This window comes from Marmota flaviventris, chromosome 1 (assembly GCF_047511675.1).
Source record: "Marmota flaviventris isolate mMarFla1 chromosome 1, mMarFla1.hap1, whole genome shotgun sequence".
In the NCBI taxonomy this organism is placed as follows: Eukaryota; Metazoa; Chordata; class Mammalia; order Rodentia; family Sciuridae; genus Marmota; species Marmota flaviventris.
In genome coordinates this window covers 15,454,517-15,477,462 of record NC_092498.1, presented here as the reverse complement: position 1 = coordinate 15,477,462, position 22,946 = coordinate 15,454,517, and the positions used below count along the sequence as shown (strand labels likewise).

Genomic DNA, 22,946 nt, shown 5'->3' with positions numbered 1-22,946 from the left:
GTCGTGTTGTTAGTAGACTACTACCTGTCTGAGATTTGTGTGATGGCTTTTGGAACAGAAGAGGATAGAGCCTGAGGGCCACAGCAAGAGCTTAGGACACCGCTGAAATGGAACATTAGAACACGTGGAAGTAAATTAAGTGGTTTCTTTACAAGGGCACCATAGTCTAGCATTGTGTTAGAAGTGGGGTCAAATGTGAAGGGTCTTGATGGAAGAGACTGTATGCCATCAATAGAAGAATTCATGTGAAGGCATTTAAGAAACGGCATGAGGGCTGGGTTGTGGCTCAGTGGTAGAGCGCTTGCCTAGCATGTGTGAGGCCCTGGGTTCAATCCCCTGTACCCCATTAAAATAAACAAATGAAATAAAGGTATTGTGTCAACTACAACTAAAAAATATTATTTAAAAAGGGTATTGTGAAACAAACAGACAACTCCCCCCACCAAAAAAGAAGAAGAAGAAGGAAAAGAAAGAAAGAAACAACATGGGATGGCCTCCTGATCCTGGGAGAGGTGGGGCTGCTAGCTATCCATCTCTTCCTTACAGAGTGAGGATAAGGATTGTTGCTGGTCAGTGGAATCTCTGCATCCTCAAGTAGTGTCAGACAGTATAAAGGACACCATGTGTCACTGTGACCAAAATACCAGACAATATCAACTTAGGGGAGGAAAGGTTTATTTTGGGCTCACAGTCTTGGAGGTTCAGTCCATGGGTGGCAGACTCTGTTGCTGTGGGCCGGAGGAGAGGCGGAATATCAGCAGAAGGGCAGGGCAGAGGGGAGCTGCTCACCTCATGGCAGCCAGGAAATAGGGGCGGGGGCAGGGAGAGAAAAGAGCTAGGGACAAGATATCCTCCCCACCCAATTAATAATGAGCAAGTGAATTAGACACTTCTCAAAAGAAGAAATGCAAATGGCCAATAAATATATTAAAAAAATGTCCAACATCATCAGCAATTAGGGAAATGCAAATCAAAACTTCACTAAGATTTCATCTCACACCAGTCAGAACAGCAGTCATCAAGAATACACATAATAATAAATGTTGGAGAAAATGTGGAGTAAGAGGAACACTGGTGACACTGTTGGTGGGATTGTAAATTAGTACGATCACCATGGAAATCACTATGGAGCTCCCCTAAAAGACTAGGCCTGGAACCAGCATGTGACCCAGATATACCACTTCTTGGTATTTATCCTGAAGAATTAAAGTCGTCTTGCTACAGCGATACACGTACGCCCGTGTTCATAGTAGCGCAATTCACAACAGCTAAACTATGGAACCAGCCTGGGTGTCCATCAACCGATGAACAAAGAAAATGTACAGTATAAAGGACATCTTGTGTTACTGTGACCAAAATACCAGGCAATATCAATTTAGGGGAGGAAAGGTTTATTTTGAGCTCATAGTCTTGGAGGACTATGAGCTCATACACACAATGGAGTTTTATTCAGCCATGAAAAAATGAAATTATGCCATTTGTGGGAAAATGGATAGAACTAAAGGCCATCATGTTGAGCCAAATAAGTCAAACTCAGAAGCTCAAGGGTCATATGTGTTCTCTCATATGCAGAAACTAGAGAGGAAACAGGAAAAGAAAGGGAGGGGGATCCCAGGAAAATCAAAGGGAGATCAATAGAGGAAAGGGACCCGGGAGTGAGAGGCAGGGAGGGAGGGGGTTGTGCTGGGGAGTGATATTGACCAAATTATATTGTTATATTATATTCATGTGTGAATATGGAACAACAAATCCCATCATTATGTGCAACTATAATGCATCCATAAAATCATGTGGGGGGAAAAATCATGGGGGGGGGGGGAAAGACAGCATCCCCCAGGGTTCATCCCTAATGACCTACTTCCTCCAGCCATGCCCACCTGCCTACAGTTACCACCCAGTAGTCCATTCGAATTATCAATCCATCAAACAGATTAACCCACTGTTTAGGTTACAGCTCTCATAATCGGATCATTTCATCTCTGAACATTCCTGCATTGCCAAGCACGATCTTCTTGGGGGACATCCCCTATCCAAGCCCTAATATTGCAGAGGATATAAGTTTCCTAGGAGGAAAATACTTGCAGCAGGACCCATGTTGGCTGTAAAGTGTGCGAGGAGGGTGAGAGTAAGACCTGAGGCTCCTTCTCTGACCACTGGCAAAAGGGAAGAGCTGGAAATGGAAGTTGAGAGATTCTGAGATGCCAAAGCCTTCATTACATGTCCACGTTGGTCGGCTTTATAGTATTTAATATTTGCTTAAGCTCTTCTATTCTGGTATAGGGTTAGGAAACAATGTATAAGCCTGACTCACCGCCCCCCCCCCCAAAAAAAAATACTCCTCATACCTGGCTGTTTGGAACAGACTAGGACTCGAACTCTGCCACCCAGCAACCTGCCCTAAAAGCCAGGGGGCTTGTGATGCAGGCGCATCTCCCTCTGAAGCCAAAGACACCCCTCGCCCCCGCACTGTGACAAGATAGCCTCTAAGTGAGAGTCCATTCCATTTAACTGTTGGGCTGGCCTTTCTCTGGGTCTCCTTGGCTCAACTGGGAAATGAGCCTGTTTTGGAAATTGGAGTTCTGCTTCCTGCTCATCGTGGTCCAAGTGAGCCCCTCACCATTTTTATTACCCTGATATTGAGCATGTTTGAGGAAAATACTTGAAGCAGTAAGCTGTCTTTTCACTTTGATCTAAATCACCTCCCAGGGACACTGGTGGTGAGCTGCTTATTCACCGCTATAACTGTCCCCTTTGACATGTTCTCATCCCTTCTGGCCTACAGGGTTGGTTTCCCTCCCGACTCCCATAGATAGGATCCCCGGCTATGCATTTAATTAAAATGTTTGGTAGAAGAGTTCTGAAGTTCTGTTGAGCTCTTTCTGTGAGTTTTTACATAATTTGAATTAATCCAAGTATTGGTCATACTTCGGGTTGTGTTGGGTGGTATTGCTGGAATCCTGGGAGAAACTGAAATTTCAGAGTGGAAAGGTGGGTCGGTGGGGAATGTGCAGTTTGCTCATTCATCCAAATTTTATTGGCCACCCACTCTGTGCTTGGCATTGTAACAGATGCCTGGAAACCATGATGAAAGACAAACCCTGACCTGCAAGGCTCTTATGGTTTTGTGGGGACAGGGTTGGGGAATCCAGACGAGCAGTACCTGCTGCAGCCGAGCGCTCCAGTGCAAGCTTCCCTGAGATAACTTGGGCTGCTTCTCGAGGACATTAAGGAGACATGTGGAGCTCCAGGAGAGGGAGGGGATGCTTGAAGGAGAATGAGATCTGGGGAGTGAGCGAAAGATGCAGTGGAACCCAGGGTCCTTCTGCCCCAGAAACTCAAGGGGAAAGATGCAGAGGCTGCCCATCCACCAGGGGCAGGAGGGCTGGGCGTGCTCCGGCTTACCCTAGAGGGGAACAGGTGTGAGCAGAGCCAGCAGAGGTCCTGGAGATGCTGGCTTCTGGTTAGCCAAGGAGCTGATGGCATGGAAGGCCTGGGAGGCTGCAGGCCACGGGTGTGAGGGCTGGTGTCTGTTCAGCAGCTCTCGGGAGCAGGGAAGGTAGATGGCTGAGTGGATCCACGGAGGTGAGCGGGGCTGAAGCAAGAGGGTCCTGGTGGGAGGATGGGCGGATTTGGGGACTAAGGAGTTTAAGCAAAGGAGCCTAAAGGTGCAATTTCCCCGGAAATGGAAGCCAGGACCAGAGTTGGGGCGTGGTGAGAAACTGGAACCCTGCGTGTGGCTGGTGGAAGTGTGAGAAAGCACAGCCACGGTCGAGAACAGTGTGACGGTTCCTCCAGAGGTTCACTCAGGATCGCCATGTGATCCAGTGATTGCATTCTGTGTGTGCATCCAAAAGCAAAAAGCAGAAATGTGAAAGTGCTTGTCCACCAAGGGCCGCGTCATTTACTTGGTTTGAAAGCAAACCAAGTGCTTATCAGCAGACTGACAAGCAAAATGTAGTCGTTCACACAAAGAAGGATCATCATTATTTAAGGCCTTAAAAAAGGAAGGAAATTCCGATACATGCTGTAACAGGAATGAACCTTAACACCATTGTGCTGAGTTACATAAACAAGACTCGAAAGGACAAAGATCACAGGATCCCACGTATATGGACCATCTGGAATAGGCAAACTTACTGGGACTCAGAGTAGAAGGGTGGTGCCAGGGTTGGGGGAGGGGCTGGGGACTTATGTTTAATGGGTACAGAGCCTCTGTTTGGGATGATGAGATCAAGTTCTGGGGCTGGATAGTGGCCACGATGGGACAACAATGGGAATGTAGTCAATGCCACTAACTGTACACGTAAAAATGGCCAAAATGATAAATTTTATGTTAGGTGCATTATGTCAAAATTAAAACTGAAAAAAGATCACCGGGAGGATGGAGCCGTGGTTAGGAGGCTGACCTCCTGGGCCTCCCGGGCCTCCTGAGCTGCAGCAGTAGGGGTAGGCCTGGAGGGGCTGAGGGCACCCAGCTCCACTGGGGACTGCAGGGCCCTGCTCAGGCTACTGACACCAAGGCCCCGAGTGGAGAAGGCGGGGCGGGGACGCAGCTCCCAGATCTGGGAGGAAAGCCGGCAAGCTAAGCAGGACAGCCCTGGGCCTCGGGGATGGAGCGTGGGCGCAGATGGGGCTGGACGGCACCCAGGAGGCAATGGGGGGCGAAGCCACTCTCACTCTGCCACACAGGCCTTGGTAGGACAATGACCTGGAGGCCCCTCTCTCCAGTCACACCGTCATCTCTGTAAAGTTGGAAGGCGGTGGTGGGCTCTGGACATTTTCAGAGGTATTTAATAAATTCTAAAGGGCTAAATAACTTCAGAAAGATGTTACTTGCAACAACTTTTTTGGACTGTAGCTGGTGTGGCGTCGGATAAATAAGCTCGCCAGGCGAGTGTACAGTGATTCCAAACAGTTTAATGTAATTCCAAGACAAAGTGTGATTACATTTCTACACATATACAATATGCATATGTGAGTTTACAAATTTTAATTAATAACTCGTTTCACTTCAGAGACCGAAAAAATGATCAAAAAAGAAACTGTGAGTAACAAGCTATAACATAGTTCACCACAACGGGACCCCCCCTTCTCACCCTACAGTTAGTAATATTACAATTAAAATAACTATATTCTTCTATAATTTTTTTCTGTTAAAATCATCTCATAAATTTACAATGCTATTATTAGTTTCCAAGACTAATATAAATTCACTCCATTTTTCTACAACGAAAATGATTATTAATTTAGAAGCACACGACATCATGATGAAAAACACAAGCATTTTAGTAGCAAGGACTCGATCAGTTAAGAATTAGTTTTCTTGTAAAACATTCTAAAGCCAAGTAAAATATCCATTCTTATAACATACCTATAATATGAGACTAAGGAATAGGTTACATATAGGTCTACAACACATTGGGTTGTCTTTAAAAAAAAAAAAGTAGACGTTTATAAATAAAAAAGAAAAGAGGGACAATTCACAGAGGAAAAGAGGTACACGAGAAAATACCGTTGCACGCAATAATTTTCACACAGATTAACATGGATTAACACTTTTTATTACAGAAACCGTACAGTGAAGGAACACAACGGACCAGGGTTTATGGGGTTATTGAGATTGAGCTGAGATGACCCGGTAGAGAATGGTCTAGGTGAGATGACCTTGGGGAGGGAGCCACGCTCCTTGGACTGGGGACTGCGTGTCGCCAGGTCTCCTCTTCCCTGTTATTCTGGGGAGTGTGTCTTTCTATCCAGTGTCCTGAAGTCATGGGCGGTGGAAAGGTAAACATTTCTAGGGATCTCTTCTCTTCCATCTTAATGGATACCGTTTTTGGAAACATGATATAATATCAGGCTGCAGCTCAATACATGTGGTCAAAGCAAAACAGGATGGAAAATTCCAGTCCTTCTGATCTGTTGCCCCCTCACCCGTCTATGCCCTTGATGCTGGGGACCCTGAGAGAGCACCAGCACCCTTGGGGTCCCTGGCCCCGCTGTGGCGAGGTGGAGAATAGGGCCGTGCAGGAGCAGGGACACTGTGCACTCCTTGGACACTCCATGGCTGCCCCATCCAACCTCTCAAGGGCCCCTCTCTCCTCTTCCGTAAAGCTGTACTTTCCCTGTCAGGAGTTTGGTTTGATATATATACACAAACATATAGATCAACGTCTCTATCTACACAGGGGTCCTACTCAACTAGTTCTGCTGCCCCAGGGATGCCTTTCTTGTCCACTTCATTTGGTTAAAAAAATGCACACGCAGAGGTGAAGAGATGCTGTGGGTCCCAGAGAGGACTGCGCCCTGGGAGACCCATGGGAGAAAGAAAGCTTTTAAGAGTAGTGACACCGAAGTGAGGGACTGTGGAGGGCGGGAAGCCCACAGATTTGGAGGCAGAGCAAATAGGGACATCTGCTTTGAAGGGTGGGGTCGGGGGGGATGCTTTATGCTCCATTTGGAGGTTGCAGAAAACTACAGAAGATGGCACAGTCCAATCCCTTTCCACGTCCCAAGTTCTTCCTTATAACCTGAGCCCGCCTCACGAAACAGCAAGAGTAAGTCCACTGCCCTCAGTGGCAAGCAGTGGAAAGGAGGCAGGACCGCTCTTGAGACCAACTGGGCCCTTCTTGCTGACTCTTGACTTCTGGAGTCCTGGGTGGTGGGGCACAGGGTTGTGGTGACAGCAGGGCAGAGGCAGAGGTGGCCACAGGGACAGTGACCCAAAACGAGGAAGCAGGGGGAGGGAGGTGCCAGGAGAGGTTTGTTTGGAAACTGGGTGAAAGGAAACTAGAGAGAGCAATGGCTGAGCCCTTTTTCAGATACAATGTACTTTTCAAATTAAAAAATAGAAAAAGAAAAGTGAATTTCTATATCTCTAGTTTTAAAAAACGAGGGTAAGCCCCAAAGACAATAACACAAAATTCATGTGGTCAGTTAGTGCAAAGGAACATGCACCAACAGGACCGTGGGAGGGTGGCTGAGAGGGGTGAGATGAGAATATCCTCCACTGACAATCTAACAAAGCCACAAGGAACACAGCCTGCCAGCGAGGCTCACCTGGAAAAGCCAACGCGTGGTCCCAGGTACTCTGCAGTTTTCAAGGTCTCTGCTGCTGGAGGAATGGGTCACAATGGGTCCTCCACAGTTTGGTGGTGGCGCAATGAAAACCAAACTAGGCTCTCAGCAGAACTGGCAGCTCCCCAGGCTGCTCCTGCCTGACGTGGGGCCTGCTCCTGTGTCTGAAGCTTCTCTCATGACCTTCCACATCCCCTCCCTATAGACTGGGTGTCAGGGGAAGGCCCTGGGCTGCCCCTTGATCCCAGCTCCTTCGGCTGAGCAGTGTGTGCAGTCTCTGTGGAACCCCAAGTCCCTCCCACCCAGCCCAGCTTCACATCTCAGCTTGACATTAGGCAACATGTACACCTGTCCTTTTTACAAGGATTTTGTTTTAAAAGAGAAAATGAGTAAAAGACAGCAGTTGTATGGAAGTCCCAGCCAGAGAACAGGGCCACAGGGACACACGGTTCTCCCTTGCAAAACGCTGACAGGGATACCAGCAGGGCCCCAGAGTGAATAGTGGTACCTTCAGGGCCACCTAAATCCCAGTGTCTTTTACTGCCTAGTGAGTGGAAGTGAGTGGATCTATAATAAGTTAAATATTCAAATCAAGACAAAAATCAAGGAACCAGGAATCAGTTCTCACTGCCTCCTCCAAGGTGTCAAGGACAAGGCCTTGAAGACAAATGCTGGCCCAACAAGGTGCGAGACTGCATCTGCCCAGGTCGGGACACACCCCTCCCACTCCAGCTGGACTTCCTTTCACATTCTCTCAAGTTCACTTGGAAACCAACAATATGAGGAAAACGCACGTACTGGGGGACAGAACAGAACGGGCAAAACACCTGCCTTTGGAGACACGGCCTCCAACCCAAGGAGGCAAACCATCGCGGGGGGTTGAAGAAGAGTTAGAAACAGAAATTGTCTTTAAAAAGTACCAGTTTAAATGTAAACTATAAAACACTTTAACTATAAAATGTAGCCAGAGATATGCTTAAGTATCCACAGTCAATTATTCAGTTTACTCATTTAAAATGAGATTCTCTTGATATCCCAGAAAGCTAACAGCATTTTACAGTAGCTAAAAACATACATGCTCCACGTGCGTTTGAACATCATATTTGATTATAACACAAAGAATGATCTCTTCCTTGGTTTCATTCTTGTTGTAAAGATGAACTATTTTCAGAATTCACTTAAGCAACGATGACCAGGGTGTGCACTAATCATTATTTTCAGCCCACACAGAATTCATAGCTTTTTAAATCCCAAGATCAAGCTGGCTACATGATTTCAAAAAAGGCTAAACCCAGGATGAATGCCCACGTTTGAGGTAATTATTGCCATTAGGTCACAGTTTGTGTAAGATAATGTATCTAGAATCTTCTAAAAAAATCTTTAGGTGTTCTGTCAGAATTCCAGAATACCTGTTGACACAACCAGGAATTCCGATTCTGACCAGTTGGGTTTGCTTCCAATGGAGTTAAAGTTCTAAAAAGATTCTAGAACTTGTGTAAACTACCTAAGAATTTAGGCAAACAAGCCTGGAGCCAGTCAACCAAGAAGTTTCTAAAGGAAACGAGAAATGAGAAACCCACCCCAAAACAGCTGAGCAGACACTTCATAGCATGTGATGACGGTTTGTTGGAAAATTAAAAATCTAGTCCCAAATCATATCGAATTCTTTCCACCTTTCAACCAAAGTGGAAATGGATCTGTATTACTGTCAATCTCACACTGGGGCCAGAGATGCTTCTTTAATTCCTGAAAGTTGTCTTACTTTTCTCAGTTTACACACTGTTGTTTTCTATTTCTTTGAGAGGGGTGTCTCTCTTGGAAGAAAATTTGTTCCTCTTTCTAGAAGTCATCTTGTCTTTCTTCCTTTTTTTTTTCTTTTTTCTTTTTTTACAGAAAGAAAAACGTTCCTGGATACCAGACCCACACATGGTATTTACAAATTTGGTGTGAACCCTGCATCTGGTTCTGCCCAGAGCTGAAGAGTGGATCTGTTACAGAGATCAGAGCTGTCATGATATTTATTAAGTGCAGTAAAAAATAGCATTTTGAAAAAAATATATACCTTTAGTATTGCCTTTCTAGAATTAACTATAAGCAAGAAAACTTATTTTTTTTTTAAAGAAGAAAAGAACACTTTTTTTCCCCCTTCACTCTCATAAGAGTTAGCAGCATTACTAAAGCTAGTTGGTACACTGGAAAGAAATCTAAAAGGAATTCTAGGAATCAAAAGAAACTCCCCAGAGATTTTTCTAAAAAGTCAAAGTTATTCTGCCCCTCTGCCTGCATCCAGTTCAGGATGCCCTCTTTTCACCTGCTCAGTTACACAGAGCAGGCAGGGCACAGGGTGACATTTCCTCAAGGCCTCTCTTTGCAACATACACACAGGAGACAGCTGGGTCTGGTGGCTGAGCTCAGTTCTGGAACCAGGCAGACCCTGGCTCCCTTCTCACCAGCTGGGTGGTCCCAGGAAGGTTAAGAGTTCTGCAAGCCCAACACGCCCTCTGTAAAGGGATGGATATTGCCAATCTCGTAGGGTTAGTGTGAAATGAAATAAGACCATCGGGCAATTCCTAGCACAGTGTTTGGCACGAAGGAAATGGGCATATCATTAAAAGGTACATCAGAAATATGAGGCCATACAATTGCTGTTCATGAAAAAAGTGAAACAAAATCACACCTCGAAGAGTCCACTAATGATTAATAGACTAGAAACTTGGGGATTCTGGACCACCATTGCTTTCTTTCTTTAACACACGCCACTTTCTCAGAGTGTCAGCTTCCTCATCTGTCAGTGGGTGGGGAGGGGGAAACTACCCTTTTCTCAAGGGGATGGCTGTGATGGCTCCACAACATGATGCTCGCCAGTCCTCCTGTGAGGGATATTGCTAGTCTGGACACTGAGGCCGTGGGTCTGAGAGGAGGAACTCGTAAAGGCATCAGAAGCCCCCTTTGTGCTGGGGTCTGTGGCAGGGGCCACGTCTCTGTAAACTCTTCCGAGTCTGAAGGGAAGACCAGCATGGAGCTAGCTCTCTCTCTCTTGAACTTCTGAAAGCTGCCCTAACACCAGAAACCTCTACTTGATTGGGTCATTACACTGAGCAGCAGGGCCAAAAGCCTTGAAGCGATTTCTTTTGAATATAAATTCCACTAAGCCATCTTCTCTTCTCTAGTGACCTGGCTGAGATTTGACTGTCCGTTGAGATAAGGAGTGAGTCCTGAGGCAGGTGAGTGGGAAGGAGCTGCCAAGCCCAGTGGAGTCCAGCACGCCCTAAGCCTCGAGGCCGCAGAACTGCCCAGCAGCTCCTTGCTCGGTGCCCAGGTCATTTCCCAGTAGCAGCAATGTTGAGGGTCACTACTCTACTCCTCTTTTTAAAAGATGAGTGCAGTTTTGAAATAAATGCAATTAAAACAAAGAAGTCAGGATAGAGAGAAAAACAGTTTACAAACAGAACTGCTTCACTACTGATGTCATTATTGCCCAGAAAGGAAAGAGAGGAACGCCACTGTGTCCATCTCTGGAGGTGCCTTTGAGAAGGGTTCTTTGGCAGTGGAAAGGATGGCTTCACCTTCCTTTCCAATTTGGTAAGGACAATTTGGCCTGCTCAATTTTGAGGCTTCCCCTTTGGGGATCTGTAAAATATCAGAAAGAAAAGACACAAAGGGGGAAGGGAGCCTGCAAGTCCCTGGACTGGAATGTGTTGAAAAAGCAGCTCCTGCCAGGCTGGGCCTGCGGAAGGAACCCTCGCCTCTCGGTTTAGTTCTCTCTGCTGGTTGAGGACACTGAGCTATTTTCTTCTTTCCGTTTTCTGTCCTTCAGCTGCTTGGCAGGCCAGCAGGAGCAAATGCCCTACCGCGTGCCACCCTGCCCTCAGTCAATGAGAAGCTGGCGGGAGAGCTGGGGAGGGGCGGGGACCCACGTCGTTCTCCCGACCATGAACCTTCAGTAATACTTCCTTAAGCCTCCTCATCTCCTCGCTCCAGTTTCCAATAATGTCTGCTCCGCTCACTCACATGCACGCACGCACACGACCCAAACCCTCCACCACAAGCTTGTTCAAAGCTTGGGAGTGTCTGCAACTCCCAGGATCTAGTCCAGGGAAGTCATCCTGTCACTTGTGCTGATTTCCCCTCCCTGACCTTCCATCTGGAACCATGGCGTCTGGGCAGGTGTGAGTCCCCCAGCTGAAGAGGACAAAGCCCAGCTGGCTTCCACAGCCCACAACAATCAGCTACCAGGAGGGTGAGAAATGCGACCGTCCAGGAGACAATGGCACCGCGCTTCACCCTGCTTCCTCTGAATCACCCTGACCACCTGCTCTGCCTCGCAGTCCAAACTGACATCCACTGGACTTGCACACCATTGGCCTGCTCACCCTTTCCCTTGGGAACATCCCAAATATCACCAGAGGCACTAAGCACAGGGACATGGGTGCCACCGCCTGGATGGGTGAGAACCCTGTGGGAGCACACTGACCTGAGGTTCATGAGGTTCCAATGAAACGCTTCTCTGTGACCTGTCCTTCTCGATCCTCCCTTCACTCTGAGCTGAGTTTCTTCACTGAGGAAGGATGGAGCCAATCCAAGGCTTGGTGATGCCATAGGGGATTTGTGGTCTACCTGAGGACAAGGAGAACATCTCCCCACTTGAAAGCTTGGTCCCAGGGATGGCACCCTTTTATGAAACTCTCTGCCAAGGGGGCTTAGTGCTAGATTACCAGGGGTGGGGGGGTTTGGGCACGGAAGCTAATGGTCACGCTGGGGTCTCCTTGTGTGGCTTCCAATGCAACAGCTTTGTGCTTGAGACAAAGGATGCTGGGTGAGGACTAGGTGGACATGAATATCTGCTGAGTGTCAGAGGGGCTGTCCACTGCCCAACAGCTTACTTCCCTTCAGGGAAACTGGCCACTTTAGCTTTAGTAGTTTCTGGGCTTGGTGGGCAGTGTGTGGGCACCCATCACTCACAGCCCAGGACACTAAGGGCACAGGAAGAGCCCAGGAAAGGCTGCGAGGTCCTGCCGTGCTCCCCCACTTGTAAAGAATATTGTGGGGGACACGTGGCAATGTCTGAGTGGCTTCACTCGGGATTCTCTGGCTTCTTCCTCATTCTGCCACCTTTATTTGGCTTGAGAGAACTGTGTGTTGGGAGGATGTATCCAGGGGGAAGGGGCAGACCGAAGAAGTGGGGGAGGTGATTATTGAGGGAAAGTAAGACAGAGGCATGGGGGGGGGGAGCGGGGAACTGCCTCTGCACTGAAGGATGCAAGCCACGCTTTCGGGGGGCTGATGGGAAGGGTGAATGTTTTGGAAAGGGGCTGCGTGAGCTCTGGGAAGAGGAGCTTTTTTGCTTAAACAGATATGAGGCAGGCTAAGAGTGTAGTTAGCAGATTGGGGATGAACAGGAGAGCATAGAAAGCGGGGCGGGGGGGGGGGAGCTAAGCGTTCCAGGGTCAGTGCACCCGGCGTCCCTGAGCCCAGAAGCTGCCTCCTCAGGTGGCCTCCCAGGCTACTGGAAATTAGAAAAATATATCAATGGCGATCATGCTGTCCAGGGCCTCAGCTGGGTTTTGCAGAGGAAAGGCCTTGACTCTTCACACTTTGCTCTGTGGTAGGTCTTCCTCAGTGGCTCTTTGTGGAAGAAATGAAAGAAACAATCTTCCTAATTTCCAGGGCTTTTCTTTTTTTCTTTTTTTTTGTCTGACAAAATCGGACATCTGTATGTCCCTCCAGTCTTCTCCTATACTCACAGATATAGTAAATTTAAATATTAAAGAGAAAACACAAAGAAACTTGGAATAAATGTGCATTTAAAACCCTGACTAAAACAGCAATACGATGATAATGAACATAATTACAATGGCAATAACAAAAATAATCAGCACAATAACATCGACTTCATGAGCAGCATGGAACTTTCATTCCTGATCTGGAAGGAGAAAAGGAGAGAAAACATCAGGTGAAAGAGAGAGAAGCTTCAATTTAAGCAGACAAAAGGAAATGGAAAAACATTGGAAGTTGTCTTCCCCCTAAAAGATGAGATCTAGAAAGGGCTGGAACTGCACTGTGCCGGGAGTCCAGAGCGCTGCTCAGACAGGCAGACTGAGGCTCATTTTCAGCCAAGACTAGACGCCTTGTAACTGTAGGAGAGGATCTGGTGGGGCTCTGTGGCCATTTGGCTGCTGAAAGTCCAAACAGAAAGGTTTTCCAGGCTGGCGCGGCTCCAGCTCCGGTGTCCTCTGAAGGCCTGCGCCCTCGCGCTCTCAGCTGGCCTCTTCCTGCTGTCTCGGGACAGGCGCCTCCCCACCTCCAGCTGAAGCCACACTGACCTGGGCCCCAGGGAGCGTCTCCTGCAGATCCACTGCAGCCCTGCCTCAGGCGGGTCCTTGTGGCACCACTGAGTGTGCCTGGCCTTGCACAGGTGCCGTGTCCTTCCTTCGGGCCCAAGGCCGGCACTTCATCCTCTCCAGTCCAGGGACCTATTTCTTTATAAGAATTTATGTTCGGGGAGGGGAAGTTTCCAGAGTTCCTTCACAGCTAAGAGCTAAGTACCGACTTCATTACTGAATGAGGGCGGATATCACTACGAAAACCCCTTTCACAGTAGATCGCTAGGGCCCGCAGAGTGAGGCAGCAAAGGCAAGGAGAAGGCCGAGGCTCTGACCCAGAAGAGCTCTTTGCACCTGGAACTTGGCTGAGGTGTCAGGTAAGGACTCTGCGTCAGGATCAAACAATCGGAGCCATCTGTCAAGCCCCGTTCTTGACCAGAGAGCTTCTGAGTGTCTACCTGCTTCAGAGTTATTCCCTAAGAGCAGAGAGGACTCCCTTCCCATCCCTACCTGCTGTGTCCAAAGCCTGAGAAAACTTCCAGGATGGAGCCAATGTACATAGAGGGTGCAGGCCAGATTTCTTTGGAGACTTAATCATCTGTGAGAGTGTTTTCTCAAGTGCAGCATAGGACCCCTGGTCACCCTCATCAGCATCCCTCCAACCTCTGCCCACCAGACTCCTCAAATGCCAAGACCAAAATCATGTCTTGAGCAGACCTGGGTAATCCAAGGAAAGAATTCAACAACAAACGGGTTGGTGGTTGTCTATAGAGCTGGGGATCTGGCCAAATGGGCAGAGCAAAACAGCGCCCAGGGAGCCGGTGGAGAGGGAAGCGTGGGGCGGGGCTGCGGACGCCAGGCTTCCTGTGGGATGGAGGGACCGGGGTGCAGCTGGGGTGTGTGTAGCCTCCTTGACTCCCTGCAGACGGTCGTAGGAAGGTGGTGGTGGGCCTGGAGGATGCTGCTCTGCAAAGCGGACATTCTTAAAATCCCTGGTATCAGTGCCAGAGCTGGTCTGATGGGCAGAACTGGGCAGGGTGAAGGTGAAGGGTGGGGAGTCTCTGGGTATCTGCTCCCAAAGTAAAACTCAACACAAAGCATTCGGGTCATCAGATGTGCCCTCCCACCACAGAGCCCTGTCACTCTCAAGTCCATGGATTCTCCTTGAAGCCCTGCCAGCAAACAGCCCAAGAAGGACAATGGGCATGGGGAAAAACAACAACAAAAAGAACCAAAAAGGAAAGACCCGAGTGAATGTTCCAACAGCGCAACAGAAGAGCTGAGGTGGCCTGGATCAGCTCGGCTGGCTTCCTGGGGTGCCAGCGGGAGCCTCCCTACACCGAGTCTGTCTGTCGTTCCGTAAGGCACTAGGAGGGAATGATGCAAAAGCAAGACTGCGAGGGCTGTGACGCGGTGCCGAGGGACACAGGGAGGTGGCCTCCGCGCTCACACCCACGCGCTGGCCACACACGCTCGCTCACCGGGACCACTGCATTGGTTACACGCCTAAGTTATATCACTTTGTTTTGTGCAATTACACAGGAATAGTCTATTGGTATCGCTGGAGTTGAACACAAGGTACACAGCAAGGGCGCAGGGCTACATTCCACCAGGGTACCTCGACGGCGCCAGCCTGCGCTATGTGATGGGGTGGACTCAAAGGAAAATAGATCTTCAGAAAGGAAAAAAAAATCTCAAGTTTGTAACACACATCGTTAATGACATCTGAGGAATAACATTGCTTAGGGATTTATCCAGAGTGCTCAGAAGAGAAAACCCGCCCCCTCCCACGGAGTCTCTGGTCAGCCTGGCCGAGCCCATCATTTCTGATAAACAAGCCAGGGCTGGGCTTCGCCAGCCCCCCAACCCCCAAATCAGCCTCTCAGGCCATGGCCTGACTATGGAGGGGTGTTGACCCTTTAGCATTCTGGAAAAATCCCTAATTCTTATGTTTAATTAATTAAAAATCTATTGGATTTCCATATCAGGTGTCCCTGACAGCAAATTCTTCAATGTTATTCGCTGCCATATGAAAATAATCTTTTGAAAAGTTCATAGATAAAGTTCTTCAAAAACTGGGGCCCCTCGCTTCTGGAATCTTCCCGTGGCTCTCTTCTTCTCCTTTCCAGTTTGGTGCAGAATGGGTTTGTGAGCTGTTTTTTTTAAATTTTTTTTTAAAAATTTTTTTTTGTTACTGATGTTTTCTTTTTTTTTTCTTTTTCTTTTTTTAAAATAAAAAGCATAGATTTCCCTCTCCTTAATCCCTTCCTTTTAAAATGTTCTCTTCTCTGCTCTAAGTCCTCCCACTTCCTAGTTCAAGTTTCATTGGTGTCCCGTCCCTGTCCCCTGCCCCCGTCCCCTGCCCCCCTCCCCTGCCCCTTTTGCATTGTTTGTGTGCGGCACCTCAGTATAAAAAGCCGGCTCCCCAGGGTCCCAGGAGCAGCCTCCCTCCCTCCCCTCCCCAGGCCCGTGGTTATATGTAAGGGTACTGGTTGACCTTGGCAGGGCTCAGTGGGTATCCAGTGTAGACGGTGGAGGCTGGCGAGGCGCTGATGTAGGTCTGGTGAGCAAACTGGGCTGGATACTGACTCGGGTGGATGGTGGGCGAGGGCAGGACCCGGGGGCCCATGCTCACGGGGACCTGGTGGACGATGCTGGCCGGGTAGGCAGTGTGCTGCACGGTGTGGCGAGCCGAGCCTTGGGAGGCCACCAGGTGGGCCACGGTGCCAGTGGAGCCCAGGGCTGCAGGCGCTGTGTAGGTGTAGAGGTGAGGCTGGGTGGGGAGGTGGGCGGCGGCAGCGGCAGCCAGGTGGGGGTGGACAGTGCCGTGGCTGGGGCTGTTGTGTGGGAAGGTGTACGGAGCCTGAGCCATGGTGGGAGTGATGTAGGCCTGCTGCCGTCGATGGCTCCCGGTGCGGTCTGCGGCCATGTGCTGCTGGGCCTGAGAAGAAGCAGCGAGAGGGGCTGCGTCAGGGGAGGAAGGGGAGGCCAGTGGGGAGGAGGGGGGTGAGGAGAAGAGGTGGCAGGAGGGACAACAGATGCTTCCCTTTGTGTGGTGACAGTGAAAATAAGTTTGGACTGAGAAAGGGACATCTGGCCTGCCGTGCGCAGGCTGGGATGACACAGAGCAAGCCAGGACAAAGGCAGTGGGATGTAAGGTGTCAAGAGATCCTGTTTTGAGGGCGACTACTTCCTTACCCACTGTGAAATCTCAGACTCTTAAGACAACTCTGTTTGAAATTCTATCAGTCCAACCAAATAGCCCTCTTTCCCCTCGAGAACCTAAGCCGCCGTGACACGTGAGATCCTAGGCCATTCTTTTCCTTGTTCTGTGGAATAGGTGTGAGGTTTCCTTCCCTGCAGTAAGGAGAAAGCCGGGCTGTCCCTGCTGGCCCAGGCTGCTGGGCAGGACACTGCGTCTACCCTCTGCTGGGCTGAGACAGCACTATATGGGGCCTCTTGTGTTATAGGTGCTTAGAACATCAGTCAAGTCACTTTGGGCTGGCTCTCTGTGGCCCAGTGGTATCAGCTTCCCCAGAGATGATCCAGGGTGGAAAGAAGCCGCTGGGGTCACTCAGGAAATTTCCTGCCACCACTAGGGGAACCACAGGCCCAGGAGGTGGCGAGGGCTGCTTCCATGACCCTCTCTGCAGCTGGAGAGTGGGGAGCTGAGGCGATGGGCCTGAGTGGGGCTTACCTGACTGAGATTGAGGGGCTGCTGCTGCTGGAAATGGGGGCCTGGCCGCTGCTGCCGGTAGGCGATGGCTCCCGACGAGCTCCCTGAAGAATGACCGCTGGTAGAGGTCACATTGCTGGAGGACTTGGACTTGTAGGAGGACGAGTGGTGACTGGTGTTGACTGTGGTAGGAGGAGGAACAGGTCACAGGTCAGTGGCGGCTCCTTGGTTGACTGGAAGATGCTCCCACTTCAGGTTACAGTGGCCTTCTCAGGAGGACACGTCCCTGAGACTGGCCGTGCAAAAATCAGCCTCAGCCCCCACACTCAGTCTTGACTTTGGAGTGGCAGCTGGGCTCGGGCTTGCTCCGTTGGTCAAGATAAGATGAATTCACTCTGGGACTAGCCCAGGAGTTGAACATGGTCAAGTAGTTTCCTCCCCTGACAAGGGGGCTGCAAAGATGCAGGAATTCTACCTTGCCAGCAGGGGGTGCCAAATCCCGCGAATCCTGATTCTGGCCCAACAACTTAAGGTGGGTGGAGAATCTGAATTCTAACAAGCCTCCAGGTGCTGCACTGCTGCTGGCAGGCGGTCCCACACTCCAGGGGCTCAGGGGCTCTAGGAATGGTGGGCTGTCACCTAGGTAGGATGGTTCTGGCTGGGCAGCCAGAGGGAGTCAAGGAGCCTCTCCAAAGACCAGCTGTCTTAATCAGCCAACAAATAAGTTTGAGCTCCTGCTTGGGCTGGGCACTGTGACTATTAGTCACCCGGAATGGATGAGGTGACAGCAGGAATAAGGAAGAGGCATCACAGATCATAGAGATGGAAAGGGCCAATATGAGCAGGCCAGCCAGGAAGGCATCTGCAGCCTGGGGTGGGGCTGGGGCGATCTGATTTCCCTGCTGGTTGGGACAGGTTGGGTCCTCAGTCTAAGGACAGAGATTGGCTCACATTGTTCTGTGTTTGAGCACTTCATGCCTGTGACTTGTACTTAGTGACTCAATTTTCATTGTTAAGTTTTTTGGAATATGACTAAAATACTTTTACTACCTTAACTTTCTATGGAGGACAAGTGTATTTCTGTGATTTATATTTTCTGCAAACCTTGCTGTACTCAGAATTACTATCTGGTAACACTGGAAAGAATAAGAAGGGTGTAAGAGAAAAGAGAAGGAGAGATCTGGACAGGTCTTCAGTGTGCTGTGGTGCTGGTGGGGAGCTGAGACAGACACAAAGTGACAGAAGGAATCAGATAACTGAGTCTCAAAAGACAGGGCCTCATGCCCTAGAGGAAAAAAACTAGAATGAAATGAATAGTACAAGAGATTTCCATGAAATAACTCATTTTTGTCAGTTTTGGTGATGAGCAATATGTGAACACCAGCTCCTAGCAGGTGGCTTGGTAAAGCACAGGGAAGGACTGCCACTCGCTGGACCTGGCAGAGCGCAGATCTAGTGTCACTGCTGGCGTGCTCCTCAGCGTGTCTCTAGAAACCAACGAGAAGCCCTGTCTACCACAGATGCATGAACGTCAAGATGAAATAACTGACAGGTAACATGGATCCCCTTGGTACAGGGGATCCGGTCAGCTACCAAAACACTGTCTCCTTCACCTGACTCCTCAGCATGAAAACTGCCCATTTTGGGGAAGGTGCCCAAAGTTGGTGTTCAAGAGAACCATGAGGGAAGAAGTGGCAAGAGTGTAAAAAATCAGTTCTTCATCTCAGGCTGTGTGGCAACAAGAATCCAGGAAATTTTAAGTTGGGGCCTGAGCATCTTAGGCCAAAACAGAAGACTATCACTGTCTCAACTAGGTATCCCGTTGCAACTGGTATAAAACTGGTGAATCTGGTCATTCCTGGGAGAGAGGGTGTTAAATATTAACACATAATAAAGATCAGGCGTTTGAATGAATTAGATTGGGCCAATTCTGTGACAAACCCCCTGGGTGACGAAATCAAAGTCAAAGAGAGAAGCTTGAAGCTGGGGCCAAGCACAAGAATGCAGATCAACTGTTGATGAAAGGAGAAGAGTACCTTCAAAGGGCTTCGCTTCAGTAGAAGGGCAAAGGGGACTGGAAACCCAGGGACAGGGCACACACTGAAGGCAGAGAGGAACCTCCTGCCACTCAACACAGGTCCAGAGTGAAAGGAGAGCCGCCTCAGTAGAGTGGAAGGTGGTGGGTCCTAAATAGAGGCCCCCAATCCAACTGTGTATTGGCACCCAGGGCCCCTCCTACCCACCCACCGCTTCAGAGTCCCTCGGGTGGGTGCCTGGGAATTGGCATGTTGAACTTCCCAGCCTTCCAGAGCCATCCTGGCCCCACAGAGCAGACCTGCATTTGGGAATCAGGTCCTGATTCACTGTGCCCAATCCAAACCCAGTTAGACCCTCAAAGGCCCCCCCCCCCCAAATTGCAGGGGAAGAAGGGGCTTTTGTGGTCCTAAAAATAGAAGGCTGTGAGTGCTGGCCATTAGAAGGGCTTGCTTCTCTTCTTCCCTCAGCCAGGTGACTGTCTACCCCCTTCCCTCTCTGCAGCAGATCGCAGGCTGGGCTTGCTGCTGGGCCCAGCTCTGGATCACTCTCTGCTCCTATTCCGACTTCCTGGACATCTTGTGGTTATTACATCTGAGGGGGAAACAATGAGCCGGAGGGATTTACAGCCTGAGTCTGCAAGTGACAAGGTTACTGAGCCTGGTGTTGTGCCTGCTACCATCATTGTGGGAACAGGAGACAGGAGCTGAGTCAGAGTTGGTCAAGCTGTTAGAGCAGAGAGCCCTGGATAAAGGAGGGGTCCTGAAGGGACCAGGAGATTCATGCAGCAATTCTATCTGCAGAGATCAATAAAGGGGCAATGGGCTTATAATGGAGGATGGTCTCCTAATGTAGGTTCTGGATTGTAAGGGAACATGGACTTTTCTGCTCATACCTAACCCAGTTACTCAGGGATCCCTTTGTTCTGGAAACAGCCATTTGTGCCCTATCTATACCAGGTGAGGGAGCATGTGCAGCTTAGGTGAGCTCTAGAGCCAGACCCTGGGAGGCCTGGACAGGGCTTTGGGCCAGTTGGATGCCTTGATGTGTTTGCTAAACTTTTTTTCACTTGTAAAACTAGGAAAACGGCAGTATCTACATGCAGGGCTACTGTGAGGGTTAGAGGGCCGCCACATGCAGACTGCTTGCTGCCTGGCACTCCCCACCAACACATGGTGCCCTGCAGTCAGCATGCATCAGCTGCATTAGCCATCACTCATGTTGGTTGGTCTACTGAACACTGAGCCCTGGCAAGAGCAGATGCACAAGGAACAGTGCTTGCTCCAAACTAGGAGGGTCAATACGAGGCTCCCGGAAAGGGGAACCTGGGAGCCTGGGTGTCACTCGGCCCATGTTGGGCAAAGGCTGCTCTAGAGCACAGGTGTCTGGCCTCTGGTGGCTCAGGTGCCAGGAGTTCTGGCTCTGGCCTGCCTGGAACTTAATTGTTGAACTTTCCCTCAGTCCTGCATCCTTCCAATATATTCTTTGTCTCAGGCCAGTGGAGAGTTTATTCTATTGCCTTCCAGAAGATCCTTAACCAACCCCCCAGGGCCAATGTGAGAAATCCTCAAGGACCTTCTGATCCAAGAACCTTGGAAGGATGGTCTGTGAGGAACACACTGTTTAGAAACAGGGTTCACCCTGACCTGAGTAGGCTCATGGAACTCTGAACCCTCTGATGCTGGGGGCTCAGGCCCGGGGTCAGAGCTGCAGCAGGTGTGTGCCTTGGCCTGTGCAGGCCTCCTGGAAACCAGAAAGCTGAGGAAGGCTGCCTTCCAGAATCTTCCAAGCCTAGGATGACTTTACAGACAAAGGATCATATTGGTTTTGAAAACTTCCACCAGCTGGAAGGGCAGGCATAGTCCAAGAGGAGCACCCTCACCCCTAGAAGACTCCCCATGTCCTGAGTTCAATCTGCAGCTGTAGGCCTTCCACAAATCTGTATTTAGAGCCAGGTGCGGTGGCACACGCCTGTAATCCCAGAGGCTTGGGAGACTGAGGCTGGAGAGTCACAAGTTCAAAGCCAACCTCAGCAACTCAGCAAGTCCCTAAGCAAGTTGGCAAGGCCCTGTCTCTAAATAAAAATATAACAAAGGGCTGGGGATGTGGCTCAGTGGTTAATTACTCTTGGGTTCAATCCCCAGTAACAAAAAACAAAAAACATGTATTTAGAGAATTAAATAATGATACAATGGGGCTAGGGTTGTGGCTCAGTGGTAGAGCATTTGCCTAGCAGGTGTGAGCATTGGGTTCAGTCCTCAGCACACATAAAAGAAATAACTTAACATAAAATTATTGTGTAGGTCTACAACTAAAAATATTTTAAAAAATAATAATATAATGTGCACTGTGACAGAAATCATGTCCTTTTCAAATACTTAACCTTAAAAATGTTGCTTCCTGCATGGTTTCCACCAAAATATCTTCCTGGGTAGAAATGCAGATCATGCAGATTTCTTTTGGTTAACTCCCCAAATTCTTCCACAGTGAGCCCGAGCAAGGGAAAGCTGGAGAGGGGCTGCTGTGTCAGTCTGCAGTGAGCTGTTCGGCTGAGGGGTGAATTCCCAGGCTTGTGCTCGGGCCCAGTTCTCAGGATGGTCATTCTCTCAATAAAGCCAAACATCACACTTGGGAGATTTCTCCTCCAAAGGGGGAATTTTGAGGAGGGGCTCAGAAAAGCCTATCTGACCCTTCGCTAAAAAGACTTGGAGAAAGTTCTTCCTACAGGGGACACATGAATGACCAGCATAGGCTCCTGGCAGGGAGCGATGCTTGACATCAGTTAGGAATGCCCCGCACCAGGTATCACCACAGACCGCGGATAAAGAGCGGGAGGCTTTCACTTCTTATTTACCAACCTCGTTGAAAGCAGAGTCGCTATGAAGGTGGCAAGGCATTAATTATAGAATTAAAAAAGAAAAACTCTGCTTATGGAAGGTGAATCTGACCTATATGAATCTGACCTTGACCATAGGTGATAATGGAGCACTTGCTATTTTACTAGCGCTCACGTTCTTAGCAGTTAGAAAACAAGAAACGCAACCTCCAGAGAGCAGTTTCCGGCCTGCCCTGGCCCCAAGTTACCTGGCCCCAGGCTGTCACATTCCACCAACACCTCACTGGCCTGGGTCTTCAAGGGGGGCACGATGATGGTTCGGGGGTTGCCAGTACAATGATTCTCCAGGGTCCCCTTGCTGTCAAAGGCGTTGGTGTTATTGTGCCCGGCGCGCTGCTGCACAGAGTAGGGGCTGGTGTTGCTGGAGGAGTCCGAGTAGGGAGAGTCGTGGACTGTGACGCAGCTGATGACATTTTTTCTTTGCTTGGAGACAGTGCTGCGAAGGCAAAGTGAGAAGAAGAACTGTGAGAAGGTTGTAAGGTGAGATGCCATACAGCATTTCAGGGACTTGCCATGTGAAGCCCCTTGCTGTACCCCAGGTTCACAAATGTCACCCATCTAACCACCGGCAAGGCACGTGTTTAGGAGGAGGAAGAGGCTTCTGCTGGGCTTCTTGGTGCTTCTGGAAATTGGGAAGTGAAAAGCTTCTGGGTAACCCTGGGCTCTCCCCCGTGTGGCAGGCTCAGCAGAGCTGTGTGGCAACTCCCTCTGGCCCACCAGCACGGGCTATCTGAGTAAGGAGAGAGAACCTAAAGAACTGGCAACCTGAGACTCAGTCTGGGAGAACAGCATTGGAAGAAAAGTGATCATAAGCGTAGGCTTGGGCCTGTGAGAACGAGAGAGCTTTAGCAGGAGGGCACGGGTCACCCAAGGCACAGCACTGCTCTGAGAGTATGACCCCCAGCACAGTGCAGGAGTGCTGAGAAAGGGCGAGGAGAGCTGG

The 22,946-nt window shown here is 49.4% G+C and overlaps 1 protein-coding gene across 5 annotated transcripts in view; it reads right to left on the bottom strand.

The window, feature by feature from the left end:
* The window catches only part of Hipk2 (homeodomain interacting protein kinase 2), a 245,985-nt gene that overhangs the window by 51,808 nt on the left and 171,231 nt on the right, over positions 1 to 22,946 (bottom strand). For 3 of the 5 annotated variants that reach the window (XM_071611718.1, XM_071611728.1, XM_071611726.1), the window contains exons 13-15: positions 22,192 to 22,439; positions 17,095 to 17,255; positions 15,895 to 16,338 (exon numbers count right to left, since the gene is read on the bottom strand). In XM_071611718.1, the coding sequence (XP_071467819.1) occupies positions 15,895 to 16,338; positions 17,095 to 17,255; positions 22,192 to 22,439 (853 nt within the window). Of the gene's footprint in view, positions 1 to 4,897; positions 16,339 to 17,094; positions 17,256 to 22,191; positions 22,440 to 22,946 lie in introns of those variants that run through there. The other 2 variants (XM_071611719.1, XM_071611729.1) reach the window with 1 other exon arrangement.